General features: G+C 34.1%; 1 protein-coding gene across 1 annotated transcript in view; it reads right to left on the reverse strand.

Moving 5' to 3' along the window:
- Window positions 1-13,787, reverse strand: part of RYR3 (ryanodine receptor 3) — a 253,870-nt gene that overhangs the window by 190,725 nt on the left and 49,358 nt on the right. Inside the window, exons 2-5 of the mRNA XM_082485921.1 lie at window positions 12,803-12,922; window positions 4,232-4,339; window positions 1,551-1,625; window positions 484-562 (exon numbers count right to left, since the gene is read on the reverse strand). Of these exons, the coding sequence (XP_082342047.1) occupies window positions 484-562; window positions 1,551-1,625; window positions 4,232-4,339; window positions 12,803-12,922 (382 nt within the window). The remainder of the gene's footprint in view (window positions 1-483; window positions 563-1,550; window positions 1,626-4,231; window positions 4,340-12,802; window positions 12,923-13,787) is intronic.

Raw genomic sequence — 13,787 nt, forward strand, 5'->3', positions numbered from 1 at the left:
TCCATTTTATGCTTTTATTTTTCTTCAGCTCTTTTAGCAATTTGCTCATGACATTTTTTTCTGTTTTCCTGCATTACAAGTTGCATGCTTCTTTGGTTGTGTGGTTACAATGTATATTGTGAATGCACTGATAGATGGCTTTTCCATACTCTAATTCTATCGCAAGTGCCAAACCATACAAATAGAAAACAAATGCATCAAATCTGGTTTAGTCAACGAAAATTTTTTACTTTGACCATTATCACCAGTGTTATTGCAGTTGTGGTAACTCAGTTTAATTGCAAGGCACTCTCACATTCTTACACAAAGTCAGTTAATTTACTCAAAAGTCATCAGTATTGACAGTGATCATTTACTTTCAGTCATCTTATTTCTAATGAACACATAAATATGACATTCAAAAGCTTATAGTGCCATTAATTTCAATGCCTCTTCTAAAACCAGAAATGTGACACGCTTTCCTTCAAAAATAATTTGCCATACCTGCTGCATTTTCTCGTAGTCCCACATCAAATGCAAGTTTATCCGTCTGTGATCTTGATGATGTTAAACATGTCAAATACTGCAAAACAGTGAAGTTGTTAAAAACAACAACAAAAAATATCCATTAAAACACATGCCAAATTAATACATTCACATTACTCCATCTTACCATCAGCCTGTGCTTAATTTTTTTAAATTAGTTAAGCATGATGTTATTTATATACAAGCTCTTCCTAACTTTAAAACGTCAAAATCCTTTTCCACTTGACCACCTATTTCTCCGTGCAATTTAGCTCCTACCTTCCAAAGTTTCACATAGTTCGGTCAGATAGGAACAGGCAAACATCTTATTACAGCACTACTGAAATAAGATTGCTTCTCGAAAACATAGCAAACCTACCAAAAGGCAGTAATTATACTTGCATCTGTGGTATATCAAGGCAACTACAATTTGTATGGTTCATAAACATAAGTAACAAGTTTAAGGACTAATGTAGAGTCTTCTAGTGCAGGAAAAAGTATGGAACGTGTTTTCTTGACTTCCCATTTCTTCAACCTCCTATTAGGTATACTTGCATGGGCCCCAATAAGTCAAAGATCCAGAAGTGTTAAAATTTTGCAGTTGTACAATGTAGTGAAACAAAATTTATACAAGGTAGCCTGAAGATAGCATGTCTGTGGGTGTAGTCTCTGGGAACTATGGGATATTAAAAGGAATACCTTATCTTATAAAATATGATGGAAAATATAACACATCATAAATTCATTTGCAATAGCAGCAACTTGCTAATGGAATTATCATTAAAATAGACCTTAAGGACACAGATATAATCCGTGGCTAAAGGAGCTTTTCAGCTACATTTCTGAGTGAAATGGAATGAAGAATCTGAATTTAAAACACTGAGTCCGCTTCCATTGTGCTGAGACACTATAAGCTACTCAAATTCTTTCTCTAGTGCAGAAGACAACTTAGAACATTCTTTCAAATTTATATATTTTTTATTTTGATAAAAAGACGTTTATTTGAGTTTATGTTAATCATTCTGTGCAAGTTCTCTTTCACTTACCATTTCACTAAACGAATGTCGAAGTAGTACAGCATGGCCATACAGCAGGGTTCTGTGACCACCCCCTTGAGCTGCCTACAGAACATGACATAGAAGGTCAGAACTCCACTGCACTGGGTGGACTATGATCAGAACTATGTAACAACATGAAGAGCGACTACAACTGCAAATATTCAAGCAAACTATGAAATGTACATGCTGGGCAAAAATCATAATAATGAAGTAGCTACAGCAATAGCCAAATATCTGCCATGGGAATAAACATTGTTCTTGGTCAAAGACTCTTGTTGTGACCTAATTTTTATTATAATTAAGTGAAAACACATCATTTAAAAAAAAAATGTTATAAATTAAGATACTACTTACCTTTCTTATAAACTTCTCAGAGGCATTAAAAAAATAATAATAAAATAAGTATATATTCACATACACAAACTGAAATCTGAAAGAAGAAAAACGCACCTATTGCTCAGAACAGTTTAAGCACCTACTAAGGATAACTACTTGCTAGGAGTAATGTGATCTTAAGCATTCACCAGATTGATTAAAGCAACTGCATCCATAGTTCCAACCAAAAACAGTTATTAATTTTGAATATGGGAATTTATGACTGGATTTTCCACATGCTTCCTTTAGAGAATTTAACACACATCTTTTGAGCTCATTTTGGTGAACAGAAAAAAATAAATTCCAAGGGAAGAATCTTAAGAAAGTTATCTATGGAACAACAGACAAGCTTTCTAGGTTTTCAAGTCTGCTTCTCTCAGCCTTTTTCTGCATCTACCATCTTATTTCCTAGTTATTTATAAATAACTAGCCTATTCAAACTTAAATAAATAATATGATTAAGAAATTAAATTATTGATGTACTGTGGTCCTTTCTACTGAAACTAAGAAATTTTTTTTTCCAGATCCTCTCTTGCAGATGGTGTGAACCTCTTCTGTAGGAAAGTGATCCCCAAATTTTGCAGAATTATGGATATCATGACTAATGTTAATACTAATTATACTATGGTGGGCACCATTATACGTCATTTTTTTCTCTCGGGCCAGATCATAAAATTTGCACCTGGTAAGTCTTGAATAATAAGAAGTTTTAATATCAGGATCCCGATAACAAGTTAGAAATTGCTGACTTAAGAATATCTAACTTCTCACGTAATTGCTTGAAACATTCTCACATGCACACACAGATATTTTTCCACTTAAAAGAGTATTTACTTTAAGGTCTTCTTGTCACAGGTATATTTAGGCAATCATTAAATATGAAAGATGATTCCCCAAAATATAACTTCAGGGATTATCTCTAGTACGTTACATATTGCTGGAAAGAACTGCCTTTAAGATCAGTTCTTTTCCTTGGATTCATGTGGAAGGGACCAAGATAATTCCAAGAACTCAAATAACAGTTATACATGTGTAGGCAAATGATTTTGCACTCTATGAACAATACCTTAGTTAAATTACCAATTAGGTCAACAGGTTTACAAGCTAAGTACAACTTTTGTTCTACAGAACCCCAACTTGGAAGACATCAAGCTGAGGAAACTACTACGCTCTGTAGCTCGACATACAGAATACTTAATCCTTAATTCAAAGGATTAAAAATTAAATGTTATTTGTCCAAACAGAAGGAATAAAAATCTAAATGCAATTCAGCAGAGGTCTTTTATTACAACTGCAATAAAATAAAAATCCTACTTCTATTTTTCTAGCTAGTAACAGACATTAACAAATAGGGATTTGGGACCTGATTATGCTGGAACTTAACGCTGTTAACAGATAGTAGATAGTCTTATGTAATTTCATGTAGTAAATTTTATTGAGAAATTTCTCAGAATCATGTGGCTACTACGTATAATCTCTTTCACAATATGATTCATATAATTATGTAAAATTTCTCACTACCACCCAGTAGCAAACTAAAAAAAAAAAACAAAACACCAAATTCCTGGATAATGATTTTTGGACCCACTCAGAAAATATGTTAAGATTACTGGAAAAAATTGGAGGCAAATGTAAGATAGTTATCGCTGGTCATTCAGAGAACATAGCGTACTTTTAGATATCATCATAAAAGGCTGATCAGAAACAATAAACAAAAAAATTCCGAGGGCTCCTCCAACTTATGTCATCCATAAAAGATGGTTTTAATAACATATCCTGCCGGAACTTATCACTGCTTGAGGAAGAAAACCAGAAAAACATCATGTAACATTGTATATAATACTTCTTTTATAAATTACAATTTTTTTTTTAATCAACAAGGAAAACCCTAACAGAAAAATTAAATGTAATTACAGACAGGTGGTCAGAATAAAATTACATGTAATCATTTTGTAACAAATATACACATACTGAGAACAAGCAATAAAACACTTCATGTATTTTTTTCCTGAAAGCTTTTAAGTGAATCACTTGTTAAGTTTAAGGCTGACTCATTAAAAACAAATTGAGAAATGAGAACAATCCATATTTCAAAAGACTAACTGCACCTGCTCCTCAATGCTAAAGAGAAATGAATATGATCATAGTAGTGGAGCAATAATATCCAAGGAAAACAGGAAAACGGAAGAATCTGCTATGACATGAGGCCCTCTCCTAGAAAATCTTGGAGCAAGGAAAGAAATGAGAACAATCCACATTAGAAGTTTAAAATTCTTTTATGCCAATTTACTTACCCCTTCATTAGCATTATCCCCCGTATTGGCCAGCATTTCTTGAAGGGCTCTGACAGAGAGGGACTGTTCAAGGACGAAATTACAGATGCAAAGGTCTGGAGGAACATACTGTAAAAATAAATTAAACAGTGTAAGAACAGGTCAGCAGCCCAGGTGAAATAGGATGAAAAGTGTATTTGAACATACATGTATTTTAATTTTAAAATCTGTACTTAATGTTTACTCATATGGTTTTGAAACACATGCTATTTCCCGGTATGAAAATAACATAAATCTATTCTTTATAACTTGTCAGTGCAACTTTACTTTTCCTAGTGCTGTATTCCTCACAGTAAAACTAAACACCTCCAGGTTCAAAAGCAAAAAGCTCAGCAGACTTTTTTTTCAATTTACTGGCATTGATGCGTCCAAGCAAAAAGTCTCAGAGGGAATCATCAATGGAGAAAAATATGTGACAGGAGAGTACAAAGATGACAGAGCCAGACTCTACGAAGTGGTATGCAGGGAAAGGACAAGAGGAAATTGAGACAAATTGAAACACAGGAAATTCCATTTAAACATGAGGAAAAAAAACTGTTTCACTGTAAGCAAGGTAAACACTAGAACAGGTTGCCCAGAGAGGTTGTGGAGTCTCCTTCCTTGGAGATAGTCAAGCCATGACTGGACACTGTCCTGAGCAATCTGCTTTGGCTGAACCTACTCCGAGCAAAGGGGTTGGACTTGATGATTTCCACAGGTCCTTTCCAACCTCAACAACTCAGTATTCTGTCATTTACGATATAGCTGATGGCTACGAATGAGCTTTAAAGTGGGTATACACTCCTTTTTGTTTTTTAAGTCAGTGTGAGAGGAGGGAATAAAATTGGAATTCCCACCCTTTGATCTCTACTAGATCTACTAGATCTACTAGATCGACTAATTATTTTTGTGTGTGTTTTCAAACACATTTTGGAAAAGACCTGAGGCCAAAGACCTGCCATTGAAAATGCATACATTAGATGTATTTCTCTCTATATATAATTTTTACATATATTATTGACGTAAAACGAACTCTTGCATCTTTCTTACATGACTAAATAATTGCAAATAGTAAACAGTTCATAATTTCACTAACTGCAACAGGTACAACTTAAACTGTAATACTTGTCATCACTCATCTCCACTATGGGGTACTATTTTTTTAGCATTCATTAACTGCACCTGTGTACATATACACACAAAACATACTCAGTAATATAAACTCATACTATACATATATATGTGTGTGTGCATGTAGCATCCATATACATGCACACGTGCACACAGATTGTAACTGTTTATTCTTTAATAAACAGTTCTTTAATAGGTTAAATTCAAGGCCTCTTCTATAACTAACCACAGAAAGATAATTTTGTTTCTTAGTGACATGAATTACAAATGAAACTAGGTTAGATTTTGTGTCTCATATTTGTAAGTAAAGTCTGGAAAGACATAAAGAATATTTTATTGCTATGAACATAAAAATCTATACAACATTAAGTAGTCTCTACTTCCCAATGATCCAGACAGGTAAACAAAACCTCTGAGTAATACTTTACAGATTACTTCATTGCATTTAATTGCACCTAGCAGGCAAACAAGCCACATCATTTTTAAAGAAGACCCAACAAAACAAAACAAAACAACCAAAACCCACAGATATTTTTGTGTTATCATCCTGTGGCAGATTTCAGATTATGTAGAATTCATTTTATTAAGACATTTTGAGTATGTATTAAACCACCCTATGTTTGAACTACATTTAAATTTAAAAAAAAACAACCTTCATAGCGTCTTCCTATTTTCAACACGGAACTAAATTCAGAAACTAAACTGCAATTTTTTCTGGGAAAAATAACATAGATGGTAATATAGTTTTAATAAGCATCAGACTACCTCTGGCACTTAATCAACTCCAAACTGAATATGGCATAATCAGTATGATCCAACACCTACCAATTGAACAAAAGAACTCCCATCTGTCTCATTGGCCACTGGTCTTGTGCCACATAGGCTGCATTTTAATTTGAAAACAGTTGCAACCCTCATTTTAGTGCTGTATTAATGAAAGACACATTCTAAAACAATGTACTCCTAGTCACAGTTTGTATAAAATGTACATCTTAGATTAACACAATTACTTCTACACTTATTCTTTTTATTAGCTTATGGAACATTAAGCTTTATTTAAGAATATTGTTGCTGAGAATGATGAAATTAATGATTTTTCCACCCATGACTTAGAGCAGCTAACCCTTCTTTCAAACTTGAATGTTACACAATAAGCTAACACATGCATGGTATCACATACCCCATTTCTGTGGCTGGATGGCAACAAGTTCTTTTTTAAATTTAACTGTCTTGAGAAATACTAGTGAAAGGTAATTTATGTGGATGGTACATGACCTAAGTAGCAACTGACCTCCTTAATTAACCTAGATTGCTTTCTTTTTTTCTTTTTCTTTTTTTTTTTTTTAATAAAAATAATTTAAAAAATTAACCTTTGAGTTTGCCAAGGCTCATTTGTTTTCTGGTCTTTTTGCAAATGATACTGTTTTTTAAGTTTGATATTCAACAATCTTTGTGTGGCAGACCATCTTACAGTCTTAATTACACAGCAAAAGAAGGTTTAATAAAATCTCTAACATCTGCTAATCTATGCTTTTTTTCCCAAGCTCTGAGCAATGTTGTTTTGTAATGGAATCCCACAAAAAAAAAAAAAAAGTGCTAATAAAGGATGTTCAATTAAACAAGAATACTGAGAGGTGAGAGCCACAGGTAGAAGATGGGGAAATATTAACATCAGGAATCTTTGTGCTGAAAAGAAAAACAAAATCTGTTCAGGTACTAAGATAAGGTTTTAGAAATCTGCTGTAAAGTAACCATAGGCATAGATACTTATCCCCCTTCTGTCTATGGGAAGTTGGAATGAACATAAAGAAGTAACGCAACATTATTTTCAAGAATCACCAATAAAGGAAAAAATTCAAGAGGAGAATAAAGTATTTTATTTTACAGGCATTTAAAGATATTAAAGATATGCTGAGCAAGCATTGCTGTAAGTCAATTTGTGTAGCAGACTGATAAGATATACGATAAAAGAGCACAGGAATTTTGAATAAGTAGTTCTTCAAAGTCAGTGAGAGTTTTTCCAGAATTTTTACAGCACACCTCTGGGCAGTCTTGCCCATACACACAGGAAGATAAACAAAAAAATAAATTTGATATAGGAAACCTACACAAATTTCAAAGTAAATCTGAAGAAACAATTGACAGTTCTATCCTTACAGCTGCTCTTTTTGGAAAAAAATATTTATTTCTGAGATCATTTCCAAAGAGGTCTTTCATGTAGAGTTACCAGTTTTCCATTAATACACTCAGAACACTGAATATACCTAATTTTTTTGAATAAAGTGTTAAATTAAAAAAACCTAGCTGGTGAACTGGAAACGTTCAATAGATCTGCAAAAAACAACTCTATTTTCTCACAGAAATGAATCGGAGTCCAGGTCAAATTACTTTATTTTCATCTAAATTGATTTCTGGAGGAAGAGCAGAAAGCAGGTAAAGTATATCAATAGGTCAAAGCTGATAGGAAAGGTGACATGAAGAAGCAGACACAAGCTACACAGTAGCTAGAGAGGAGCAACACAGGCAGTTATAGAAAAAATGAAGACCTACAGCAATGAAAAGGGGCCACGCTTTGTAAGAAATTTAAAAAACAAATAATCTATCAGCATGTTGGATTTCTGTCTCAAACAGCTCAAAATACTTTCTAGAAAGCACAGAACAGAACAGCAAGCCACCATTTTCACAAACTTCTGATTGACCACGGATACATTCATCTGCCTTAGTTTTCCATTTAAAATGGAGACACCGGAGAAAAATTTTCTCCCATAAGGTACACTGTGATTTACTGATAAAACATGGTATTTTCAAAGTTTGGTATTATTTAATAATGTTGTAAAGGTATGTGCATACCTAATCATCAGTAGTGAAGGAGAGCTACCCATCCTAAGCCAGTCAATAACACACACCAGTCTAATTTTCATTCATAATTTCTTAGAATAGGCAGCAAAATGCAGCAAAACGAAAAATAAGGCCACAAGAATAATCACTGGTAAGGCTATACCGTGAGTACTGTGTTCAGATCTGGGCTTCCCAGTGCAAAAGTGGCATGAAGCTACTGGAGAGAGTCCAGCCACTGAGATTAGTAAGGGACTGGAGCATCTCTCATATTAGGAAAAGATGAGATGATGATCAATGTGTATAAATACCTGAAGTGACAGTCCAAAGAAGGTGGAGCCAGCTTCTTCTCAGTGGTGCCCAGTGACAGGACAAGAAGCAATGGGCACACACTGAAATACAGGAGCTGCCAGCTGAACATCAGGAACCACTTTTTCACTGTGAGGGTGCCTGAGCACTAGCACAGGTTGCCTGGAGAGGCTGTGGAGTCTCCATCTCGGAGACATTCAAAAGCCATCTGGACACAGTACTGGACAAGCTGTTCTAGGTGGCCCTGTTTGAGCAAGGGGACTGGGGAAGATGACCTCCAGAGGTCCTTTCTAACCTCAGCCATTCTGTGATTCTGTGAAGAGTAAACTGCAATGAAGTTTCGAATACCAGGCTTCTACATACAACCCCAAGGTGGATAATAGATTGACTCAATTTATACAGTTAATGCTGGCTGAATAATTCTTAAAAGTGCATTCTGATGAAGAGAGCTTCATTTCAAAAGATTTCAAGCAAGTATTTTCTACATCAAAAATACAAGTACAAAGTGGCAGTGGAGGGAGCACTGAGATAAGTTTTATGCTGAAGTTTAAACTTGTTTCTCATCAGTTTTATGTATATTTTGTCAGCCTATTATTTCAATATGGCAATTATTATTTATTACAAAAATAATAGCTATGCAAATAGCTGTAGGGCAGTTTTAACCATTTTATATGTAATTATGCTAAGTTTGTGCTGGGTTTCATAGGGGGAAATGGAGGCACATAAAATAACTAATTGGAAAACCCAGCTCCCACATTACACTCTGAATGCAATTCAGCCTTCTGAATTCCTCCAGGCGTTATCATAAAATTGAATACTTGCAGGTGATATGCTTACTAACCAAATCTTTGCCCGCAGCTCCTGGTCTGCAGTGTAAAAAACACTGACATAAGTTGGTACAGATTACTGATTTACTAGTTTTACTTTTACCAGACTTTTGAACCATTAAATTCTGTTATTAGGACAGAAATCTTATCTTAATTAGTTATAATTTCCTTCAGGCATTTAAGTTTACTTGACAACTTTGCTACTAAAAGAGATGCTAGTATACTGCGATTACCTTTGAGGTATATTTTTCTTAGGTATCAGTAAAAGTCAGCCTCGCTTCACTAGACTATCAGCTTTGAAATACATCATCTTTTAGTTATCACTTTAAAAACAAGGAAAACTGCAATCAAGTAATATAACTAGACCACATCGTTCAACGATTCTATTTACTGTTTAGTATGAAAAATATAATTTTTCACCTCTAGTTAATTAGGTTTTTACCCTTACATTTTAAATATCAGACGTTATTTAGTCAAACATCCAATAATTCAAAAAGGAGCCATATAGACAGGAAGAACATAATTTCATACCGCCTTATCAATGCAAAAGTGCTTTTAAAAATTGCATTTAAAATTCAGTCACCATAGTATAAATTATTAGTAAACCAACACTAATAGTTTTTTACTGATAAACTGTAAGGAAATAACATGCAAGTTGATTATGGATTTATAGTTAAATTTGAACAGAACTATCTCATAATAGTTATTCCCTTCAGCATGTCACAAAAAATACCTAAACAGCTAATGGTCAACCACAGAAACCCCATTTTTTCCTCTTTAAGTTTCTAATAACTTCTTTTTTTTAAAGAAATATACCTGCCCCTTCCTTGACTCCCTTTCCTTTTAGCTACTTCTATCTTCTGACTTTTACTACATACAACTCAGATCAAAAAATTAATCATGAAGTTACGCCTTTTCATTCTGGAATTAACAGATACACTGAGGTTTTTTCTTTTCTATCTTGTTATGTTTTCCAGAATTACTTGAATGGAAAAGCATTTCTTCTCTTGATTTAACAATATTTAGCCAAAATTTAATGAGTGAAGAAGCTGTCACATGCACTGCTAATAGATTTTGGCTTTGTTAAAGCAGTCAACTGGAGAAGAGAAGGTAGTAGAAGGTATCACTGTGATTTTCTGCTCTGAATTTCTGTTGATAAGCATCCCTTGAATCTTCTTTAATGCAATTTCTTCTTAATACACAGAAGAAATCTAGCTTTATAAAGTAATTTATAAATAAGGAAGGCATAAGGAATCAATCTGAGGTAAACAGTACAATTTTAACAGGGAGGACAGTCTTTTGCTGTCTAAAATAAATGGACTTCTTTTATCAGCTTTCCCATTTTAGAAGGTTATGGGCAGTGTCCATACTTTCCTTTTTAAAACTGAACAGACTGTGTCCTCCTCCAATCATGATTCTCATAGCACTTCCTGGACCAATCTCCATTATATTGACATTCTTATGAATTTGAATGCCATGACTGTACTCTGTTTTCCAGCAGCATTGGCACAGAGGTAATAAAAAATCCCCCAAATTTGCAGAGGTAATATAACTTCCCATCTCCTAACACTTTTCTTTTGATTATATCTCTAAAGACTATGCTAGATTCCTTGAGCACATCATCACTCAGGGAATTTATGACTGTGTAACATCCACCATGACCTTCACATTCCTTACAGGGGACAAGAATAGTTTCCCATTTTGTAAGCATATTTACACGCTCAGTTATTAGACTTTACACTGGCAGAACTGAAATATACCACTACTTTCTATTAATACACAACACACTGCAGCTCTTCCTCTGTGTGGCATGACTTTATCAATTGCCAGTTCCCCAATGTTTTTATCACCTGAAAAAAATCGCATATTTTAATTTAAATGATGTCTTAATTGACAAAAAAAAAAAAAAATCAACAGTGTAGCAGTGAGAACAGAACCCTGTAGGATTTGATTCTAACTACTTCTATTCAATAACTATTTTTTTAGTCCACTGGTTGAGTGCCATTTTGGTTTTCTCAAGCATCTTTTTGGTAAGTGTCATGGCTAAGGGTTATTGGTAAGTATCGTGGTCTCTATTCATCCAGGTCAACCTCCTCTACTACTTCTTTTTCAAACAGATGTATTTACATGTCTCTTTCCAAAATTCTTCACTGTTCTCCATTAAGACCAGCAGTTCAGAAAGCTCTTCAGTAAAGTCTTTTAAAGCAGTTACATACAAGTTTTCTGAAGCTGCTGTAGTGTTATCTGCTACTAAGACACTTACGAAATGTAAAGTAGATCTATGGAATTCTACAGTAATGCATACCATTCCTCCTTTTCTTATAATAAGATGAGCAACATGCTGTCTTACAGATTGAGATGGTTATCATCGGTAATAGGTAAGACCATATTGCAGTTGAGCTGTCGATTAATAAAAAATTCCCAATAGCTGTTTAAGATTTGAAGACAATAGTTGCAAATACATATGTGAAAACTAGCTGCTTTTACTTAAGCATGTGAAAAAATTATTGTTGATTTGTAAAGTACACTGGAGATAAATCATCTGTCTGAACTCTTGGAATGCAAGGAAAAGCAAATTTAGAAGCAGCATAACTTTTCACCTTAGAGATGAACAAGGACCTCTCGTACTGCATAAATAAACACTGTGGATGCAACACAGTCATAATACCTAGACTAAAAATAGGACCACATAGCAACATTTCAAGAGAAAAGATACAAGGACCCCACTAAAAAAAATCAGAAGGAGAAATAAGTCATCGGGAAGAAAAGAAATAAAGACACAAAACAAAGAAAAAGAAAATGATGCAGAGAGAGCATAGAAGAGAGGGAGGAGGTCCTCCTCTGTTTGTCTTTACTCTTAACATTCTGCTCTAGTACAGGTCTAAAGTTTCATCTCCTCTCCTTTCTCCTCTGAAGCTCCTCATATGACTCTACTTTCTTTTAGTTTTACTTCACAGCTCTCTAGCTTTTTTATCCATTTGCCACTTGTTATCTTTAAAACTTTTCAATTATTTAATAATTCTGTTCCCTGTACTCTCAAACTTTCTGATTAATCAACACAGAAGCAACATTAATGCCAGCGACTAACAGGTGACAATGCTTCTAAAATTATCAATCCAGTATATCAAGATATTTGAACCTACAGCAGTAATAGGAATAAGTTTTTTAGTGAACTTAAATCTTAGTAACAGTCTAGATACTTAATCTTAATATGAAGTATTTCAGTTACAGGAATTATTTTAGTTAAAGAACAGTGGCTTTTGACTGCTATTAACAGGTATGATTCAAAGTATATTTACAATCTCTAAAAACTCTCATGTTGCAGTCACAGAAAGAAAAGCCTACAGAAGGTGCATCACACTAGAGAAACCATAATTAAACATATTCGTGGATAATAAGTAGGTTTTCATTCACTGATCAGTTACACCAGTTGAGAGTATCGACTTCTTACTTTAGCTTCTGATGTTGGTTCCAAAAAGCACAGGCGATTCCCAAGTCCCTCAGCTGCCAAGCAAAACTTCCTTTGTTCTTTGTGAATACTGGCAACACACTGAAGTACTACTTCGTCATCCTGTCACAAAACAAGATACAAGAAAAAAAATAAATATTTGGAAGTTACTTACACACTGTAATGCTTAGAAATCCTGGAACACGGAATCTGTTGAAAATGAACACATTATACACCTATAACTGGTATCGTGTACATATGCAGATATTCTTTTGATGTATATATAAGCAGATGTTTATGTATAGATTTATATTGAAGACTATATCAAAGTGACAAAGACTACATACTGTTTCCAGAGCTTTCACAAGTGTTGCGTCCTTCTGTTGCTTTAGCAGTGGCTTGTTATGGTGCCATAAAAAACTGTAAGTACACTGGCACCCGGTTTAACTCAGTAAAATATGTTTAATGTTTGCAGTAAAAACCTGTTACTGTGATTTTGCAAACAGCAGTAACCTAAATATAAACAAATTTAGTTAGTACAGTAAGCCCCCAACACAAATCCTCTGAATGTATGATCTTAACTTTTAAGGTCTCATTTAATTTAGGAACCTCTGACTACAAACGAAGATTCAAGAGGCATTTTTCAAGTGACAGTTCAAATAAGTCCTAGGAACCTGCTCCTCAAAACACATATTCCAAGAATAAGAACACTCTGGAAAAGTGACATGAAACAGCCCGATTGTTTAGTTATCTTAATTATTCTAAAAGCTCTTTTACAAACTGTTATGTAATGCAATGCCAAAGACACACTTACTTATAAAGTGCCAAGCCCTTTTTACCTCTTAACATGTGATACTAAAGCTGATATAAGCGAGCCAAAACAGATTATTTTTAGTGTTCAACTGTGTCAAAGATATATACAGAATTAAAAATCATTTTATTTCCAAAACTTCTCCACAAACCAAGAAAACACCACTTGCAGACTAGC

The sequence above is a fragment of the Vanellus vanellus genome (genome assembly GCF_965231255.1).
Source record: "Vanellus vanellus genome assembly, chromosome: 6".
NCBI classification, from domain to species: domain Eukaryota; kingdom Metazoa; phylum Chordata; class Aves; order Charadriiformes; family Charadriidae; genus Vanellus; species Vanellus vanellus.